The sequence below is a fragment of the Sinocyclocheilus grahami genome, unplaced genomic scaffold, assembly GCF_001515645.1.
Source record: "Sinocyclocheilus grahami isolate Dianchi unplaced genomic scaffold, SAMN03320097.WGS_v1.1 scaffold51.1, whole genome shotgun sequence".
Lineage (NCBI taxonomy): Eukaryota > Metazoa > Chordata > Actinopteri > Cypriniformes > Cyprinidae > Sinocyclocheilus > Sinocyclocheilus grahami.
Genome location: NW_015505230.1, coordinates 1,852,196 through 1,871,274, shown reverse-complemented (window position 1 = coordinate 1,871,274; position 19,079 = coordinate 1,852,196). Strand labels below are relative to the sequence as shown.

The window sequence follows — 19,079 nt, the reverse complement described above, 5'->3', positions numbered from 1 at the left end:
TAGAAACATTTGATGATAATGAGCTTTTAAAAAGGTATCACCTTTGGTTTTGGAGGTTACCCCAACTCCTAATTTTCCTTTGATTATATCCTTGTTTTCATTAACCAGTTGGGCAAGAAGCAACAGCTGTTCTTGCATGAAGTTTTTTTTTATGTTTGCATGTATTACTTTCAGCCAGGATTATTCTACTCTGTCAATTAAAAGGCTGTTTATATGCATATCAACGCTACCTGTTTTTGAGAAGCATACATGTAAGAGGCTGACAATAAACTGAAAATATACTTGTTTAATTAGTGACACTTATGCTGCATTTTAAAATCTTTATTTGAATGTGACAATTAACATTTTTTTTATTTTTTAAACCTTTATTTAAATACGGCAACATAATATTGCGCTCTACAATATTTCCATGAATAAATCTCTGACAGAGACTATCAGCCAATCACTGTGTGCATAGTTAGTAAGCACGCTGACATCATCCATAGCAATGAGGTCAACCCCGCCCCCTTACTCTGAGCTTAAGACTTCGGTCTATTCCTTAGTAAAAGTTTGTCTCAGCAGCTTTGTGAATAGGGTTTAAGAGGAAACTCTTAGCTAAAAACTTTTACTGCTATTTAGGAGAACTCTTAGTGGTAACATAAAATGTTTTGTGAATACGGGCCCTGATTATTATCCATCCTTTATTTTTGGGGGGTATAAAATACAACTTAATAGGTATTACGTAGTTAGCTACTTAACTTGTAATGTAGCTGTCACAGAGTCACCAGTAACACCAGATCCTTCAGCTCCACCAGAATTCTGATGCTCTTCACCTGTCAGCACTCATCAGTCTCAGTATTTAACCACATTCCCATCACCAGCTCAGTGTCTGGTCTTATTGTTCACTAGCGTGCATCAACTTACCTGGCTGCTTACCTGCTCTACCTACCTGTTCGTTGTCTGCCATCATCGTCTGTCTTCATCCCAGCACACTGTCTCAGCCTCACCATGCAAAGAGACCCACAGTGACTATTCAGCTAAGTCTATGCTCAAGATTCTCAGCCATATTATCTCACCTGTGATCATCTCTTGCTCTCTCCTGAAGCCTGTAATAAAGCTCTATTAGACAGTCACAAGTACAAGTAGCTTGTTACTTGGCAAGCTAGTTTTAAAGTAGCTTCTCCGACACTGCATGAAACGGGTTTTCATTTTAAAAAGATGTTCCTGCACACATCCAGCAGGCCGACTTACCCAAGCATGAAAATTACATCATTGCACAGTGAAAACCAATACTCATTTCTTACTAATTAAAAAAATAAATAAAGATATGTATGCATGCTTGCTATATCTGTGGGTGTTTTACTAGACCCTAGTACAAAAACCTATGCCATAATTTACGTTTATTTCATACTAAGTATACTTCACATCCATTAACATATTTATTGACATCACTTAAGACTTACTGATATTAAATTATAATATAATAAGGAGTATTTCTTTATTGCACAATGCTCATTTCTTAACATTATGCCTAAAATGTGTTTTAATGTCACTATTGATGAAGACTGTATGATCTTTGAATAATATCTGTCTTTAAATGCAAGAAATTTAAAGTAGACCTGAAGTATACTTGCAAGATTTCCACTTCAGCACAATCATCTATACTTCAGTATGTCTTTAGTTGGACTTCAGCACTACTTCCGCATTAAGTACAAAATTAGCTGTTCCAATTTAGCAGACTTTAACCAGTTTAGTATACCAAAAGTGCAGTTGCAGGGTATTTTCATTAAGCACATGTATTCATAAAGCTAATGAATTTTATTTATTTGTTTATGTATTGCCAAACACCCTAGTTGTTTGGAATTTGCTTGGTGAGTTCATCAACATACAATAAAATACATACATAAATACATTCATACACATACATAAATCCAACTATACATATATCTCCTATCAATTATAAGGGGTGAAATTTGTAGTATAGTTAGCATGAAATTTCAAATACATTTTGGTATATATCTTTTTCACTAGTATTTTGTACATAGAATATATATATATATATATTCTAAATCTTCATTCATATTTTGTGAAAAAACTGTATGTGACAGAATTTTTTGTTGATATATAGTTTTTTTTCAAGATACAGATCCAAGCCTGCATATTTTTGGGACACAAAACTTAATGCAACTCATGCAACAATGAACCTTCCAAAAAAACACACAGTATAAGTAGTCAAAATGACTCATGCATTATGAAAAAATGGCAGCATATGGGTCTTGAGCAACAGTAAGAATGAAGAAAATAATGACTGGGTGAACTATTCCTTTGGTCGGCACTGCAGCAGAATTAAAGGGTAATCAGTGAGCGGAGGTCTGCGAAATCACATTTACCACTGACAAACACGAATATGGAGATTGAAAATGATCAGAGCCTGGGAAGAGGCCGGGTGGAAAACATCTGAATTAGGTTTTGCATGCGCTTCTCGTGTTTCTAAACTTCAAACAGAAGGATGCAGTAATGTCTGCGATGGTGTTTGTGTGGCTGCTGGAGCTGAATGGATCAGGCAACTGTACGGGAATAAAGGTTGGGGGCGCGTTCTTTTACACCCACGACCTTTGACCCCCTAATGATCTCAGGGAATGTTGTAATGTCATCTATCTGCATGCTAACCACCTTATTCGGCGCCTGAAGGAAAGCCCTCGTGTCTCGAATCAACAGTCGGTTTCATTGTTTGCCTCCAAATCACAGTGAAGTGTGTTTAGGTGTTTGTGTGCCGCTACAAAATATCTGTACAATAATGTTATAAATATGTACTTTTATCCTGTGACTGTCATGTTAGTTCTTAAGTTGATCATGTGCTGGTTCTCTTCTCATATAAACTGCTTTCAGCAGGGTTTGGCACTGTTGCTAATCTAATCACACAATACTCTAATAAGCATTAAGATACATAACACACAAATACTGAGCAAAATGGTTTTTTTACACTCCATATTGAAATAATTATAAATATATCAACACTTCTTGCATTTTATTCATTTTATTTTTCCAGCTTGTGCATATTGTATTGACTCCTCTGTGAAGGATATTTGTGATTCTGCCAGTTTGCAAAAATATAATAATATCTCATTTTATTTACTGTTCAATGGTTTGGTTTTTTTTGGAAGTCCGTCAAATAGGGGTAAAAAAAAGGGGGTATGTGTGTGTGTGTGTGTGTGTGTGTGTGTGTGTGTGTGTTCACTAACTAGCCTCCAGGCAATGTGGGAGCGTCACTGAGCTTGAAATAATGTAGCCGTGCAGGTACAGACACGCCGCATGAGCTTCTTATCTTGTTCTGTGCATCTGTAAGCTGTTTTATAGGTTTATATGTGTATTGATGACCTTCAGATTAAGTTTACAAATATAGAAGCACAATTTAAGGTTACATGATAACTACAGAGCAACTTATAGCGATCCACATCCACATGCATTTAACTGGGACTATACTTTCATTACTGTCAATGTAGTTGAGCATTAATATTTCTGAAAGCTATAATTATGACATTTACATTTATATAGCATAAAGTTGAATAACTTTTGCCCTTAGTTCAGCACATTCTGGTTTGGTTTTTCCTCTGTGACAAAATAACACACAATGCGATTTAAAATGATAAGAGCTTGATTTGCATAATCATTGGGAAGCAGAGACATGTTTTACCGTGAGGTGCTGGAACAGCCATGCCCTCATGATGTTGGTTGCCAGTTTGGGGAAAATGCCTCTTTTCTTGTTGTTCTTCCTCTCTTTATCAGGGTCTTCATCGTCTCCTGTGCTTGGAGAGGCAACACTCTGATCCAGAAAGTCACCTGGGGAAAAGAAACCAATTAGAGTTTGAACAGATTTGAGTGACAGTGTACTGATTTTGTTTATATATATTTGCATTGGTTTCATTCATTTTCATTTTGCTTTTTCCAAAAACCTTCCAATGAATGCAAATGCATATTTAGTTTGATGTTTTTTCTCTATTAAAGTACATCACAAGTACTTCAATTTCATTCACCATAATTTGAGCATGACTACACTGTTAATTTCTTTCATCACAACATAATAATCACATTATTATTTTTTATGCTCTAAATATAAATCATAACAACTATAATTATTTCAAATTCTGTTTGATATGGTTCCAACATCTCTGATAAGTTTAGTTAACAGTTAGTTTTATTAAAGTGGTCATATCATGATGAGCCATATTTTCCTTTCAGAGCTATAAATGTCCTCCCTTGTGAAAATGACCATTTATTGAAAATAACTAGGGGGAAAAAAACACATGGTTTCAGACTAGTTGTCATGTCAGACAGAAAAAAAAATTCAATGTAAAAAGTGTTAACCTGCAACTGTTACCTTTAATATACATAAAGGTAGTTTTGTTGGTATAAATGAATGTATGTAGGATGATTCAGTGATGTTCAATAATATATTTGACCTGAATAAAAGCACTTAATTAAAATGTTACCTAAAATTGTAAAAGAAAAAAAGTAAAAATGCATAACATGGCCCCTTTAAAAACAAAACAAAAAAAGATGTATAATGAATGTTTACAGTATAAAATATCTTTACCATTAACAGTCTTAAAGCATACTTGCTCATACCTTTTATGCGTCAAAAAAATGTAATTTTAGCTGTTTTTGAAAACAAACTTGACATAAAAAGTAAAAAGGTTTGACATGGCCCCTGACCTAAAAGCTAAAAAAAAGGGAAAAAAACTGTCATGCTAATGTTACAGTATTAAAATTCGTAACCTTTAGTAGTCCTAAAAGCCTACTGGCATGTTACCTTTAATATACATAAAGGTAGTTTTGTTGGTATAAATGAATGTATGTAGGATGATTCAGTGATGTTCAATAATATATTTGACCTGAATAAAAGCACTTAATTAAAATGTTACCTAAAATTGTAAAAGAAAAAAAGTAAAAATGCATAACATGGCCCCTTTAAAAACAAAACAAAAAAAGATGTATAATGAATGTTTACAGTATAAAATATCTTTACCATTAACAGTCTTAAAGCATACTTGCTCATACCTTTTATGCGTCAAAAAAATGTAATTTTAGCTGTTTTTGAAAACAAACTTGACATAAAAAAGTAAAAAGGTTTGACATGGCCCCTGACCTAAAAGCTAAAAAAAAGGGAAAAAAACTGTCATGCTAATGTTACAGTATTAAAATTCGTAACCTTTAGTAGTCCTAAAAGCCTACTGGCCCTTTAGGTTTATGCATCAGAAAAAAGGTACAAAATGTCATGAAAATTACATTTGAGCTGTTTTTGAAAACAAAATTGACATAGAAAAGTAAAAAGGTATGACATAAAGCTTAAAATAAGAAGTCAAGCAAATGTTTACAGTATAAACAATGCTCTAGGACAGACTCTGTGCTTCATTGTGATCATTTAACTGTGTGTTAGTCTGTCTGTTGTTTCTCTTTCTCAGGTAGTGAGATATTCTGTTCGAGCCAGACTCACAGCTGCTGCGCTGAGGCACAGCGAACAAACACACACACACAGATGCGGTGCTCGGGGAAGTATGTACTCTGGTTTTTATTGGCCATGGTTGGTGCTCAGAGCAGAGGAGCCCAGAGAAGAGTCTTTATATCCATCATGCACCATTTCCTGTCCAACACACATCCACACACACACGAGCGGCTGCAGTTATTTAGGAGCAGTCTACCGGTGTGTGTACTTGCGTGTTTGTGTGTGTGTGTGTGTGTCTGAGACCCCCGTGGTGGTGCTAAAGTGTAAATGTATGCTAGAGATGACAAGCCTGCAGCAGATCTGTTTCACTTGGCACACAGCGAGACCTTCGCAAACACTCGTGTGTATATCTATAGTAGCGTAGCGTGTGAGTGTGTTACCGTGCTCGCTGCTGTTGTCTCCATTGTGTGAGCCGCGGCGTCTGCAGGCCGCAGGAGCTTCAGAAGAATGAACAGATGCAGCGTCGTCCTCCCTCCAGAACGCCTAGAGAGAGACAGACAGAGAGAGAGAGAGACAGGTAGACAGAGTAATAAGCTGCGTTCAGCATAATATACGATTGGTTAAGTACAGTATAGCGGCGCATACCAGAGGTGTGCTGTAAGGAGTAATACAGAACACATGCTGCAAGAGCAAACAGTTGAAGAGTGCTACAGACTGCTGTATATAAACACACGTGCGCATGCACGCACAAACATCTGCACAGAAATTATAATATAAACAAACGCACTCACATACACGCACAGGATATTTTGAAAACCCATCTTGTTGGCTTTAACCGACCGAATGAAGTGGATGGATACAGCCCTGGACGCTGATTGGTCAATTGAGCATTTAAACTGTGCTAAAATATATAATATAATAACAGCTATGACGTGAAACACCTGTGCAGCTGGCCAGTGTGTATATCACACATATTGTAGAGACCAACTATGAACGCTGCATGTCAGTGACAACTAAATATTTTTATTATGTTATAAAGATGCAATCTGATCAGTGTGTTGCATTTAACTGACACTAAACCTAGAGAGAAATGTCTTAACCCCGGGTTGGCAATCGTTCACATACAAGCGATAAGAGCAAGACAGATTAATATTAGAAGAGACTGTGGCTAGTTGTCACATTTTTGACTCCAATCAGTATTTCTTATAGTGGCATTATTCAATAGATTCAATGTTTATATATTTATACACTTATATATTTATACACACACACACACACACACACGTGTGTGTATATATATATATATAATATATATATGTGTGTGTGTGTGTAGTGTAGTCAAGGCTATTCTTGACTACAAAAAAAATCTATAAATAAAATCTATAAAATTCACCCTCTCTCTCTCTCTATATATATATATATTTATAATTAATTTACATTTATATATATATATATATATAGAGAGAGAGAGAGAGAGAGAGAGAGAGAGAGAGAGGGGGAATTTTATAGATTTTATTTATAGATTTTTTTTGTAGTCAAGAATATTCTTGACTACACTACACACACACACACATATATATATTATATATATATATATATATATATATTCACACATAATGAATTATATATTTTTATAGTATATACTTTTTATGTTGTCAAAACTTTACATTTTTGAAAAATATCCTTGTCCTATAATAGTCTTGACTACATAAGAGAAAGAAAGAATATATGTACATTTTCATTGTAATATATGTATTTTATAGTTATATTTATATTTTAAAGTAATATTTATCATTTATGAAGCACAACTCAGGATTTAGGTTATAATCTGCCTTCATTCATATCATATGGTTTATTTTGTTCACTTGTTAACAAAAAGCTATTACAAAAACATGATGACGTTAGTATGATATTTTAGTTTGGACAATTTTATTTTACAAAACTAAACCTAATTTAAGGGGGTTTTGAACTAGGTGTTTCAAACTAACATTCAAAAGCACTGCTATGAAATACTGTTTTTGTGTGACTGACCTTATAGTTCCCCATGTGACATCTTGCCCCAGGCTCCCCATATATATATATATATATATATATTATTCATAGTTATTTTAAAAGTATCTTATATCTACATTCTGAATTCCATGTTTTATTCAGTTATGAGTTGTTTAGGAAAGTAAATGCTTCAAAATTGGGACAAACTAAAGTAAGTAGGTTATTTACATATTTACGTCGCTCATAATAATAATAATAATAATAATAAGTGAAAGTCCAACCTTCTCTAGTTCGAGCAGATGAAATCGTAACACTTGTATGGCTTGAATCATCTAAAACAAAACAACATATCACGTAACAAAAATGTTTTGTGATTATTGTTTCATTTGATCCAATAGAATACAATTCTGATTCTGATTTTATCCAATAGAATGGAATTGTTTAGCCTAAGGTAAAGACTACTAGCAATTGATTTAAAAAGATTTCAACCCACAGGGCGACCTACCAAATTATCCAAGTCTGGATTGGACGAGAAGTAAGGTTTTTCCGTCCTTATCTGAAATTAATAAATAGCGATCGTATCGTTAGTCCATAATATCGAGGCACGATTTTCACACAAGATTAAATTGGACTGCGTTGTTGGTTGCTAATATCAGAAGGCCTACTGCTTCTTGATGTTGTAATAAAGCGTTGGTAGACCTGCTTTGCAAATACTGTAATATCTTCGTCAAAGGATTCAGACGAGCAGACGTCGCCGGCCACACCGCTTTCTCTCGGCGTACAAGTCGCTAATTCACATTTTTCGAAAACTAGTGCAAGCAGAGGGAAGAGAGGGTGCCTGAAAAACAAAACACATTCAATGGAGTTTATAGCCTATTTGTGGCGAAAATAACGATTTGCCTCAAGCACAGGACATTCAGGCTGGAGGCCCTGCGTTTTTTCTCTCCAACTTTTTTTTCAATAAAAATGAAATGAAATATATTTTATGTGAAGTACTTTTATTTTCTGCTTTTATGCACCATTTATGGTTGTGACAACAGGCAAACAAGTTCATTCTGGCATTGCTACAGCCTGTCGTTAAAAACTGATATAGTATTTGTTCTAAATGTTGGCTAGTCTATAAAAAAATTTTTCAATAGCAGACAATATATTTTTTTTCATACTTTCATACTTGGACCAGCAGTAAGCCAACCAACAGTCTGAAAGTGCAAGGTAACAGATGACCAGCTTAGATTTACTAGTGGCCACTTTAGACTAGAAACCAGCATTAGAATTAGATTTTTTTATTTATTATTATCCTAATAATGGCACATGATGACACCTACTAAAAGTTTTATTTAAAAGTAAACTGAAATATCTAGCATTGTTACTATGTACATTTCTAAAAGTGTGAAAAATACATAAATTGAACACTATATAGGTTTCATTTACTAAATGCATTCTCTAATTTAGGCTAAGTCAGAGAAGGAAAAAGACCAGCAGTGATCTAATGACAACTGTATGTCCTTATGGCGCCCTCTACTGGCATTATTTATGTTGAAAAGATTTCCCCAAGCCTACAACACTGACGTGTTGCTTTATAACTGCTTAACCTGAAGCTGAAGACTAAATGCCTTTCTTTATTTTATATTTATTTTTTACTTAACTTGTATTGTTTAATGTATAATGTTAACTGACAATGACAACAGTTTTTCAATAAGCTGTTTTACCGAGACTTTTTCTCATTTATAAAATATTGAGGAACATTCCACTTTTTGTTGCAGATCTATTTTTGCTACATGTAATGATGTAATAGCCAGTGTTGGGGGTAATATATTACAAGTAACGCGAGTTACGTAATCAGATTACTTTTTTCAAGTAACTAGTAAAGTAACGCATTACTTTTTAATTTACAAGAGAATATTTGAGTTACTTTTTCAAATAAGTAACGCAAGTTACTTTTTTTGTTCAATGTATTGACTGACAGCTCTCCTGTCCCCATGTTGAGAGAAATCAGATGTTACTGTAGTTCTAAAATAAATATGAATATGCATTAATTTATCTCACTCACACACAAAAAACACACAGATTCAGTATTCCTCAAAATGAATACAAATAATACAACTCAGAATATGACGCAAACCTGCAATAATTAAATGTTAAACAACACAAATATGCTTTATGTATTTATTCCCATTCTATTAACCAATGTCTTTGCTTCTGACCTTCAATGATCTAGTTCAACCGCACTAATAAGCAAAAATGACTCTAGACGAACATTTGTGTCTTTGTTTATTGCTGAAGTGTGTTGAAATGTCTTCTTCTGCACTCTACTGTACGGACGTAAATTAAGTTTCCCTTCAGCCTGAGGCTTATTCATTTCACTTTTGGTGTGAAATGGCTTTTATATTTGCCAAAAATAGAACTTTTTTATTTTAAAAACAAACAAGCAAGCCCTGTCCAGATTTTAAAAGTAACGCAAAAGTAACGTAACGCATTACTTTCCATAAAAAGTAACTAAGTAACGTAATTAGTTACTTTTTATGGAGTAACGCAATATTGTAATGCATTACTTTTAAAAGTAACTTTCCCCAACACTGGTAATAGCTACTCATTTCCAAAAAAATTAATAAAAAAGTGAGTAAAGCAACCGTCTCCTTTTACCACGTGGTGGCAGCATATGAACGGCTCTGACTCGACGCGTAGCGCACGCACTGATTTTCGGGTTGGAACAATTCACTTTAAAACGGCTTCACTATTCCAACTATTTCCATTAAAGACTCTTTCTCCTTACAAGTAGTATTTCATCTAACGTGCTTTCCTCAAGTCTACAAAATCTACTTGTGTTTTTGTTTCAGAAAACACTTCTGAAAAGCTAGCAATGGCATTTTAATAACTTTGCCTCTGACTGTGCTGAGAGTCTGAAAAACTGAAAACTCCTGATTCAAGTTCAACAACCAACACATTTTACCTACTTATTTTATCTCTTTGTTTTTGAGACTACCTGGTCAAGATTTAGGCCCAATGTATATTACATACACATGTTCTAAAGAAATGCCTAGACATATACAAGTTTGTCTATAAAACTTCAGATCATTATATGCTACAAGTTGATCATTTGCTGATCAACCTGCAACCGGGATCTAAAAACCAAACTGACCACCTTGAGCTGGTATGGTCTTAAGGGGGCTACCAGATTTTCCTTGCACTCTTTCTTGTTTTCTAGGCAGCCTATATGTATATTTGAAGCAAAAAGTTTACATACACCTTGCAGAATCTGCAAAATATTATTAAAAAAGAGGCAACATAAATAGCTTTTTTTCATTTAGTACTGCCTTGAAAAAGTTTTTCTCATAACAGACATTTACATATAGTCCATTATATTATCTGCATTTACACAAATGAAACAATGAAACAAGTTTATATATTGATTATCAATACTGTGTGTCATTATCATCCACAACTTTTTTTATGATTTGTTTTTATGGTAAGCCCCATGTTTGCCCTGAGCAGTCCTGTTCTGCAGAAAAATGTCCTGTACATTCTTTGGTTTTCCAGCATCTTCTGCATAGACTGTATGAATTTCAGTTCCATCTTTTCACACTGGTGAGAACTGAGGGACTATGTAAGTATTTTATATAACTTCTGAAGGGCAGTACAAAAAAAACAACAAAAAAAAGATCTTCAAATAAAATAAAGACAATTTCCACCAATCATCATGTACAAAAGTTTACACCCCCTGCCTCTTAAAGGAATAGTTCACCCCAAAATAAATTTTTTTGATATTTTGCAATTTACTCACCCTCAAGTTGTATAGGAAAAAATACTACGGAAGTCAATGGCTACTGACAACATCCTGGCTATCCCAGTATGTTGCCTTGAGCATCAGTGAATGTTCGCAGTTTTGATCATCCAGGTGACAACACACGGTATTAAGAATTAAGAATCAAGAGTATTATAAATTAGCAGTGATAAACACAAAATGCATTTTTTTTTATAATCCCCCTTTTTAAATCATTAACATTTTGCAGATTCTTCAAGACTGACTTCAATTATAAATATGTTACATTTCTTTCAAATTACTTTTTGTACAATAAACAATCCTAGTAATCTAAGGTGAGAGGAGGCACTAGGTGGCAGGACGTCACACCGGAGATCCCTCGGTCCAGAACGGGCTGCAGTCGTTCCAATGTGACGTCATTGCTTCCGCAACACCCCCCCTTCCACCCCTCCCTCCCTCCCTCCCTCCCCCCTCCAGTGTCGGCGGCTCTCGCCCGCTGCTGACTACACAATCCAACATGGAGTAACGAGAGATGGGGCTCCTCTTCGAGACCAGCGCGCAGGAGACGCGAGGCGACAGACCATCGATAGAGCCACCGGGATGTTGCATAACGCGAGGATTAACCAGATGCATTGCAAACCGTGACGGATAAAGTGCAGTGCGTGGAGGAAGAACGAGAATAAGGAACGCCGAGAGACGGATTTGGGGGAAACTCGTTGATGCACTGGACTTTAAAAAAGGCGAGGTGGAAAATCGAGACGACATGAAGCCCGAACGCTGCGTGCCCGCGGTGGGATATTATTTCTATTGTAGGTGAAGCGTGGGGAAACATGACTGAGGAATCGCACCCAGACGAGTGAGTATTCACTTTTTGCGAAAACGACGCATGTGGACGCGAATGGAAATCTCATCCCGTGTCCAAGAATGCGTTCCCGAGCTCAGTCAGATGCAGGGGATTCGTGCATATGCGCTTCTGCGAGAGACGCTGGAGATGTTCATACTAAGAAACAATGCAGTGTCAAAGGGATTTGAGTGCTGGGCCCCTGCTGCAGGGCTCTGGTCTCAAACCGAGAAGGGGGAGGAGGAGGAGGGGCTCGAGCGGAAACATTTTGTGGAGGGATCCTTTACTGAATACTTTATATCTAAAGGCGAATTAGCGCTCCGAGGAAGCGAATAGACGACTGCAAAGTTTCTAAACGCACAACGCTAGAGCAACGAGCTCGTATGCGCTCCCAGAGCGCCCGTTCTTGGCGTCTTTCTTTGTGGTGGTCTGACATGCCATATCCGCCATTTCTTTTTCGTGAATCGCTCTCATTTGCATACTGTCCTTCATTCATAAAAATACAGACGGGGGCGCGTGCAGCAGAGCGCCTCAGAGCTGTGCTGATGTTAAAGCAGGCCCTATGTGGCATATATTGGCCTATATGTGCTTTTAAATGTTGCATTTAACCAGTCAGCTTCCTCTTTTGCAAGAAACAAAACAACAGCGAATCCTATAGACATAAGACGAGTTGCATGATCGTAGCGCACAGTGTTGGTTGTCGCCACAGTAGCCTGTATACTTGTTTAGCGAGTATATTGTACTGTTTGAGTGTTTTTCTTTTTGCCACATTCTTCTGCCTAATATAAATTCTCATAGCTCTCGGTAGTTTGACTCAAGCCGATCAAGTCTCGCTAATAGCATTAGAGCCGGCTTGTTAACTTAGTGAGCTCTTTAGGGGCTTAAAATTAACTTCTGTAACAAACACTCAACCTGTATTAACAAGGTGATGTTTATTTAGGCTGTTTTTTTTATACCGCAATCCGTTTTGATAAATCGATTATGTGAGTTTTTATCGGTAATACTAATGAGTTATTAGTTTGAACAATTATTCTGAAGGAATATTTTTTAGAGGAGACTGATGTTGTAACTTGTTTCAATGTATATAACTTGTTTTTTTTACAGTGCAATACTGTAAAATAGCCTACTGTACAGTGTTATATACAGTATTATAACCTGAGTAAATTAATGTAATGTGGTGTTGTTACTCCTGTTGTAAGGCCAATTTAAAAATAGACATTTTTATGGTGGCTGAGAGAGCTCAACTGGCTGCAACTTCAGAAAGAACATGAAAATATAAAAAACACCAGAAAATTAAGAAAACACCATCATCAGTTTGACAGCACATGTGCTGAAAATACTCACAACACGACCAAATACAAAAACACCAAATCCTCACACCACGACCAAATACAAAAACACCAAATCCTCACAACACGACCAAATACAAAAACACCAAATCCTCACAACACAACCAAATACAAAAACACCAAATCCTCACAACATGAACAAATACAAAAACACCAAATCCTCACAACACGAACAAATAAAAAAACACCAAATCCTCACAACACGAACAAATAAAAAAACACAAAATCCTCACAACACGACCAAATACAAAAACACCAAATCCTCACAACACGACCAAATACAAAAACACCAAATCCTCACAACATGAACAAATACAAAAACACCAAATCCTCACAACATGAACAAAGAAACGCGCTGCAAATGCTTAAGTTACAACATAAACCAATAAAGAAATGCGCTGCAAATATTTATTTATAATATTTTGTTCCAAATGATGCTTACAAGCTCTAATGAGCAAGTTAAAGGTGACAAAGGCAAAGAAAACTTTGACTTTATTCACAACATAATAGTCTCGAATTTTTCACGGTTACAGTTATTGTGTATTTAGTCAGCTTACTTAGGCTAATAATATCCCCCAAAAAAGCTAAAAACTCATATGATCGGGATGTTAAAGTAAACAAAAATCTCTTTCAGAAATCTTTCAGTGAAACCCTTGATAAATCTGTCTCAGCCATGTTCGTCACGTTGCTGTTCCCTTAAACATTTCAGATGTGGTCTGTGCCTATTTGCAGCACGCGTGTTGTCAAATTGATGAAGAAGTTTTCTTAACTTGCATGTTTTTTTTTCAGTTTGCAGCTGGTTGAGCTCTCTGGGCCACCTTACATTTTATAACCTGAGCTTAAATTAATTATGATAATCATATTTACCTGTTCAGAAAACAACTAGAAAAACACAAGACAGTCAAACAGTTCTAACATGTGTGCGTGTTGGTTTTCAAAACAATAATGTTTTTGTGAAATATTTATGATGTTTAAATCCATAATACCGCGATAAAGGCAACGGTATATCGGCCACTTGTTGCTATGGTTTCCTTCTCGCGCAAGGGCGATTTAACTTGTGCTGACTGAACTTGTAGCCTAATCTAACATCGTCGTTGCAGGAATGGCTTGTTGTGCAAAAGTTACATATTTCATTTTAACTGCTTGAACTCCACTTATGCTTCCTCTACTCAAGATGTAACGCCGAAGCTGGTGAGGAATTTTTCTTATTTAGATTTATGGCACACTCACGCCCGTTTGAGTAAATACGTGTGTCACACTGGGATGCAAAGACCCATATAATAGCCCGAGGTTGTGAAATGTTGACTTTTATCGGCGGAGGGGAGGGCTGTGGGCTGCTCCAAAATGGGAGGAGGTTTCTGAGAAGGCGCTCCCGGAATGATTGTGAAGGGAAACAATGGAGAGAGGATTAAACACAGATCCGGCGGAAGTGAAGCGGTGAAGCGTAACCTCGCTGTCACGCGCCTCGATTGTTTGATTCTCAGTGACTTGCCAGTAATGAATGGATTACTCTGCACAATTCATTTCACTGCAAGGAAATCTTTCTTTTTTGCTTAATAGGCATTCATCTCTCTTTTTGTGTAGTCTAAACCGTTATGGCCCCAGGTATCACAGATTGAAGTTTCATGTCTTGCAAGGTTGAAATATATATGGATACTTTAACAACAATTAAAAGGTCTGAATGGCATTGCTTGTGTTGCAAAGCAGTTGTAAAACAAATACTAGACTTTTTTTTTTTTAATCAGAGCTAACTTTACTGACCCCAGAACTCAAGTGTCTAAATACTTTTATTTCACTGAATAATTTTTAAAACATAGTTAAAGGAATAGTTTGCCCAAAAATGAAATTTGTCATTTACTCACCATCAAGTTGTTCCAAACCTGTATGAGTTTCTGGTGAGTAAATGATGGCAGATATTCATGTTTGGGTGAACTGTCCTTTTAAGATTGTGAAATGTGTCGCTTGATTGCATTAAAAGTGTTTTTTAACCAGTTTGGTGTTTTGTTATCTAACGCAATGACATTCATGCAGTGTTTAATTGTGTCTAAATACATTTCGGGGCCACTGTATCAACATGCCTTTATCACAAGACCTGGAGTGAAGGAAAATTGTCAGGCAGTTTGTTTGAAAGTGTTGTTTAAGGACATGGGATTGGACATGTATCACTATTGTGCTATGTTTTTACTTGAAACCATCGGCGCCCGGTTTATGTATTTTGAGTTTGCTTAAATGATACTTTCAAATAGGCCAGTGTTTCTCAACCCTGGTCCTGAGCGCGACCCCCAACACTGCACATTTTGTATGTCTCCCTTATCTGACAACCATTTCAGGTCCTGGAGTTTCTTTTAATGAGCTAATGAGTTGAATCAGGTGTGTTTGATTAGGTAGACACACAAAATGTGCAGTGCTGGGGGGCGCCCAGGACCAGGGTTGAGAAACACTGAAATAGGCTAATGGATGTACTTGGAATTAGTGTTGCTCTCACTACTTTCTGTGCCACTTTCCATCACTGGCGAGTGGACAACAGGAAGTGTGGCCTGTCTTTCCAAAGCCCCGCTGACGCCCGAGCGTTCGATCGCGGCGTGAGGAAGGCCATCGAGGACCTCACAGAGGGTGTGTGGATCCGTGAGGAACATGAGAAAGGTTACCTTTTAATGTGTTACACGTTGACTAAGATCATAACATGAATCTTGTTCTTTTTTTCTTTTCTCCAGGCTCCACCACTTCTTCCTCCACGCTGCAGAATGAAGCCGAACTGGGTGATGATGATGTTTTCACGGTGAGTCTCGGACTAGAGTCTCTACATTCATGTATTTGCCCTCAAATGTCTTTAAAGGATGATTAATTATTATTTCTTTTCAATCAGAGGAGCCATAATTTCAGTATATTCATAATATGGTGTATTTTAACGAATATACTGAAATGGTGGCTCCTCTTTGTATCCACTTTGACAATACTTAGTAATAAACATTAAGATTTACTTGCACAGATGGTTTTAATTTGATAAATGTTGTGTTTTTGTGCACATTTTTGAGTGATGAAATAAAATGTTGAAGTGATTAATTTAAACAATTCGAACTGATTCATAGAAATTAATCAACAGAAGGTTTTAAAAAACCCTTTTTGTTTTGTTTTTTTATAAAAAAAATTTCATCTAGGCATTGCTTAACTTTATATCACTAGAAAATCTCTAAGAATATATGCTATTAATGGGTCAGTTGCCAGTATTTTTCTGTTGGTTGGTTTTGCCAAGTGTGTGTGTGTGGGCTGTGCTCAGGAAGTGACCTTTGCTCCCTTTTGTCCTCCTATTGCTCCTAAATCAACACAACAATGCCACGCCAAAGCCTTTAGATACAAGAGTCCGTTTATAACACGCATGCATTCAGAAACTCACAATATACAGAGTTAAGAAACATGAACGTGTGTTTCTTTCGGTTTGACTTCAGGCTTTTAGGTGTTCAGTGATCAGCGTTTGCCATGGTCTCTCAGCAGTGGTGTTCCTCTAATCGCTAACTTTAGATGTTTATGACTCACAGCTATTCATACAAGCCCAGCCAGACACTGATTATTACTAATCAGAGTAGTCAGTCGCTCCTAAGTTTAGAGCGGGAGAGATGGGATGTGTGCAGTAGGTTCAGAATGGTTAGCAGCTGTTGGATGTCTAATTCCCTCTGAGGTAAAGTCTAAAGTGATAATTAGCACAGCCACAAATACATTTCCATCCAGACATTACACACACACTCACAACTCTGCATGTACTTAGTATGCATGTAGATTCACACTCAATCTCAAGACACTATTCATTTATCATCTAAATGCTACAGTAAAAAACTGGTTAACTGTGTGTTCATTTAACATTTATGGTAATATAATAATAATAGTATTAATGTATTATAATTAACTGTATTATTTATATAATATAAACATTAATTATATTATTATGTATTATTAACAAGGCAATGCACTTTTACGGAAAAATATTCCGTAATAAAAATAAGAAATAAATTATATCCTATTTATAAGTGAATGGTATAAATTAGACCACATGTTTCTTTTTCTTTCCTTTTTTTGGTAAATATAATGTATAAATCACCTTATTATTTGTGGTGAACATTCATATTTAACAAAATCACCCATGTATTTTTACAGTAAAATATTGTAAAAAGTGTGTAAGTAAAATTAACATTTAAAGTAAAAAAATATATATATATATATATTTTTTTTTTTACAAGACAATAGATGTACTGATTAAATATGTTTTTGATGTACTATGTGTTAAATATGTTTTATAATTTCCAGTTTAAAAACATAAAACAATATTCCCTGTAGTCCAAAAAGATGCATCAGTTTTGCTTACATTTTATTTAAATGGTCATTTCTTCTTATTTTCCTATGTTGTGCATTTTGGGGTGTTTGTTACTTTATGTTGTGTAGTTAATGTTTACTGCATTATTTAGTGTGTGTGTTTCACATGTGTCACCCTGATGCTGCAGCTGCCAGATTTGTGCTGTAAATTTCACAAACGTGTTTTACAGTGTAGTGTAGATTTCAGTCTTTGCAGAAGAAAGTAGCCAGATGACTTAAGAGAGGCGAGCTGTGTTTGTAATCATCTCAAGCTCTTTCTCTCACACACACTCTTGAGTTATTGATGGCCGTATGGCTCTCTGTCAACTCTTAAAGCAGATGCTCACACACACACACACTCTGCTGGCTCTCGTTCAGGCTCCAGGCTTCAGGAAGAGCCACAGGAAGGAGACAGTGTGGATTTCAGGGGTTGAAGGTCAGAGATAATAGTGCTGATGATAGTACTCAAACACTTCATTTATACAAACCTTGTGTACCCGTACACAGGGTCAAAGGTCAAGCAGAATGACCTGTGCGGTGTTGTTGTGGAACATTTGAAATGCTTTCATACAGATCCATTTCTGTTTTTATACAAACACATTGAAGTGATGATTTGATGCATTTCAATGTTCTATTTTTCTGCTGAATCCAAGTTATAATTAGTCTTATATCATGGTAACGTTATAAATCTCAACAAGGCTATTTGTGCTGGAAATTCCGCGAAAAATACGACTGTGTGACCCTCGTTCAAGGGCTGGGAGTCATTAAGTTTGTGCCACCATGATCCTGCCAACATGCTCAAATTGGGAAACAATTTCTATTCTTGCTGTCTTTGTCTGTCCGTCAGAATGCCACAGACAGCTCGTCTAACTCTTCTCAGAAGAGAGAGCCGTCCATGCAGACGCTCGCACCAATCAGCTTCTCCGAGCCCCACCATTGCATTCTGGGACATCTCTACGACCAACACAGACACTCTGACCGTTTCTACCTGGAACAGGCAAGTTTGCATGAATAATTTGTTTGTGCAAAATTTACTAAAGTTATGTCATTGTAAAATGTATGCTTTGTTTTCTGTGTTTTTGGTCCTGCCCTGTCTGACCTAGTTTCCCCCAGTCTGTTTAATTAGTCATTCTGTTCACCTGTTGTCTGATTATCTCATTAGTTCCCTTTGTTTGGTTCTTGCTTATAAACACTCAGTTCTCCTTGAGTCTTGGTCTGTTCTCGTCTATACTTAGTGGTTTTCTGAGTTTCCTGTGGATTTATCTATTAAAGACTGTTATTGTTATTTCTTCTTGGTCATGTGCTTCACTAACAACAACCAATTGTAACAGAAGAACGGACTAAAACAGTTTCTAGCTTTGTTCTCTCTCC

The 19,079-nt window shown here is 36.2% G+C and overlaps 2 protein-coding genes and 1 long non-coding RNA gene across 3 annotated transcripts in view; 1 reads left to right on the top strand and 2 right to left on the bottom strand.

Moving 5' to 3' along the window:
• The window catches only part of LOC107583245 (homeobox protein Meis1-like), an 18,057-nt gene extending 11,805 nt beyond the window's left edge, over positions 1-6,252 (bottom strand). Inside the window, exons 1-3 of the mRNA XM_016269392.1 lie at positions 6,214-6,252; positions 5,863-5,965; positions 3,674-3,819 (exon numbers count right to left, since the gene is read on the bottom strand). Coding sequence (XP_016124878.1) covers positions 3,674-3,819; positions 5,863-5,965; positions 6,214-6,243 — 279 coding nt within the window. The 5' untranslated portion in view covers positions 6,244-6,252. The remainder of the gene's footprint in view (positions 1-3,673; positions 3,820-5,862; positions 5,966-6,213) is intronic.
• Positions 6,253-7,693: 1,441 nt separating this feature from the next.
• On the bottom strand, positions 7,694-8,253 carry LOC107583246 (uncharacterized). The gene is made up of 3 exons (XR_001609021.1): positions 8,114-8,253; positions 7,920-7,970; positions 7,694-7,746 (listed from the first exon to the last, which is right to left on the bottom strand). It is a non-coding gene; the product is annotated as an uncharacterized lncRNA (long non-coding RNA).
• A 7,564-nt stretch (positions 8,254-15,817) lies between these two features.
• LOC107583232 (sprouty-related, EVH1 domain-containing protein 2-like) overlaps positions 15,818-19,079 on the top strand; it is an 8,162-nt gene continuing 4,900 nt past the window's right edge. Inside the window, exons 1-3 of the mRNA XM_016269381.1 lie at positions 15,818-15,977; positions 16,079-16,143; positions 18,556-18,705. Of these exons, the coding sequence (XP_016124867.1) occupies positions 15,818-15,977; positions 16,079-16,143; positions 18,556-18,705 (375 nt within the window). The remainder of the gene's footprint in view (positions 15,978-16,078; positions 16,144-18,555; positions 18,706-19,079) is intronic.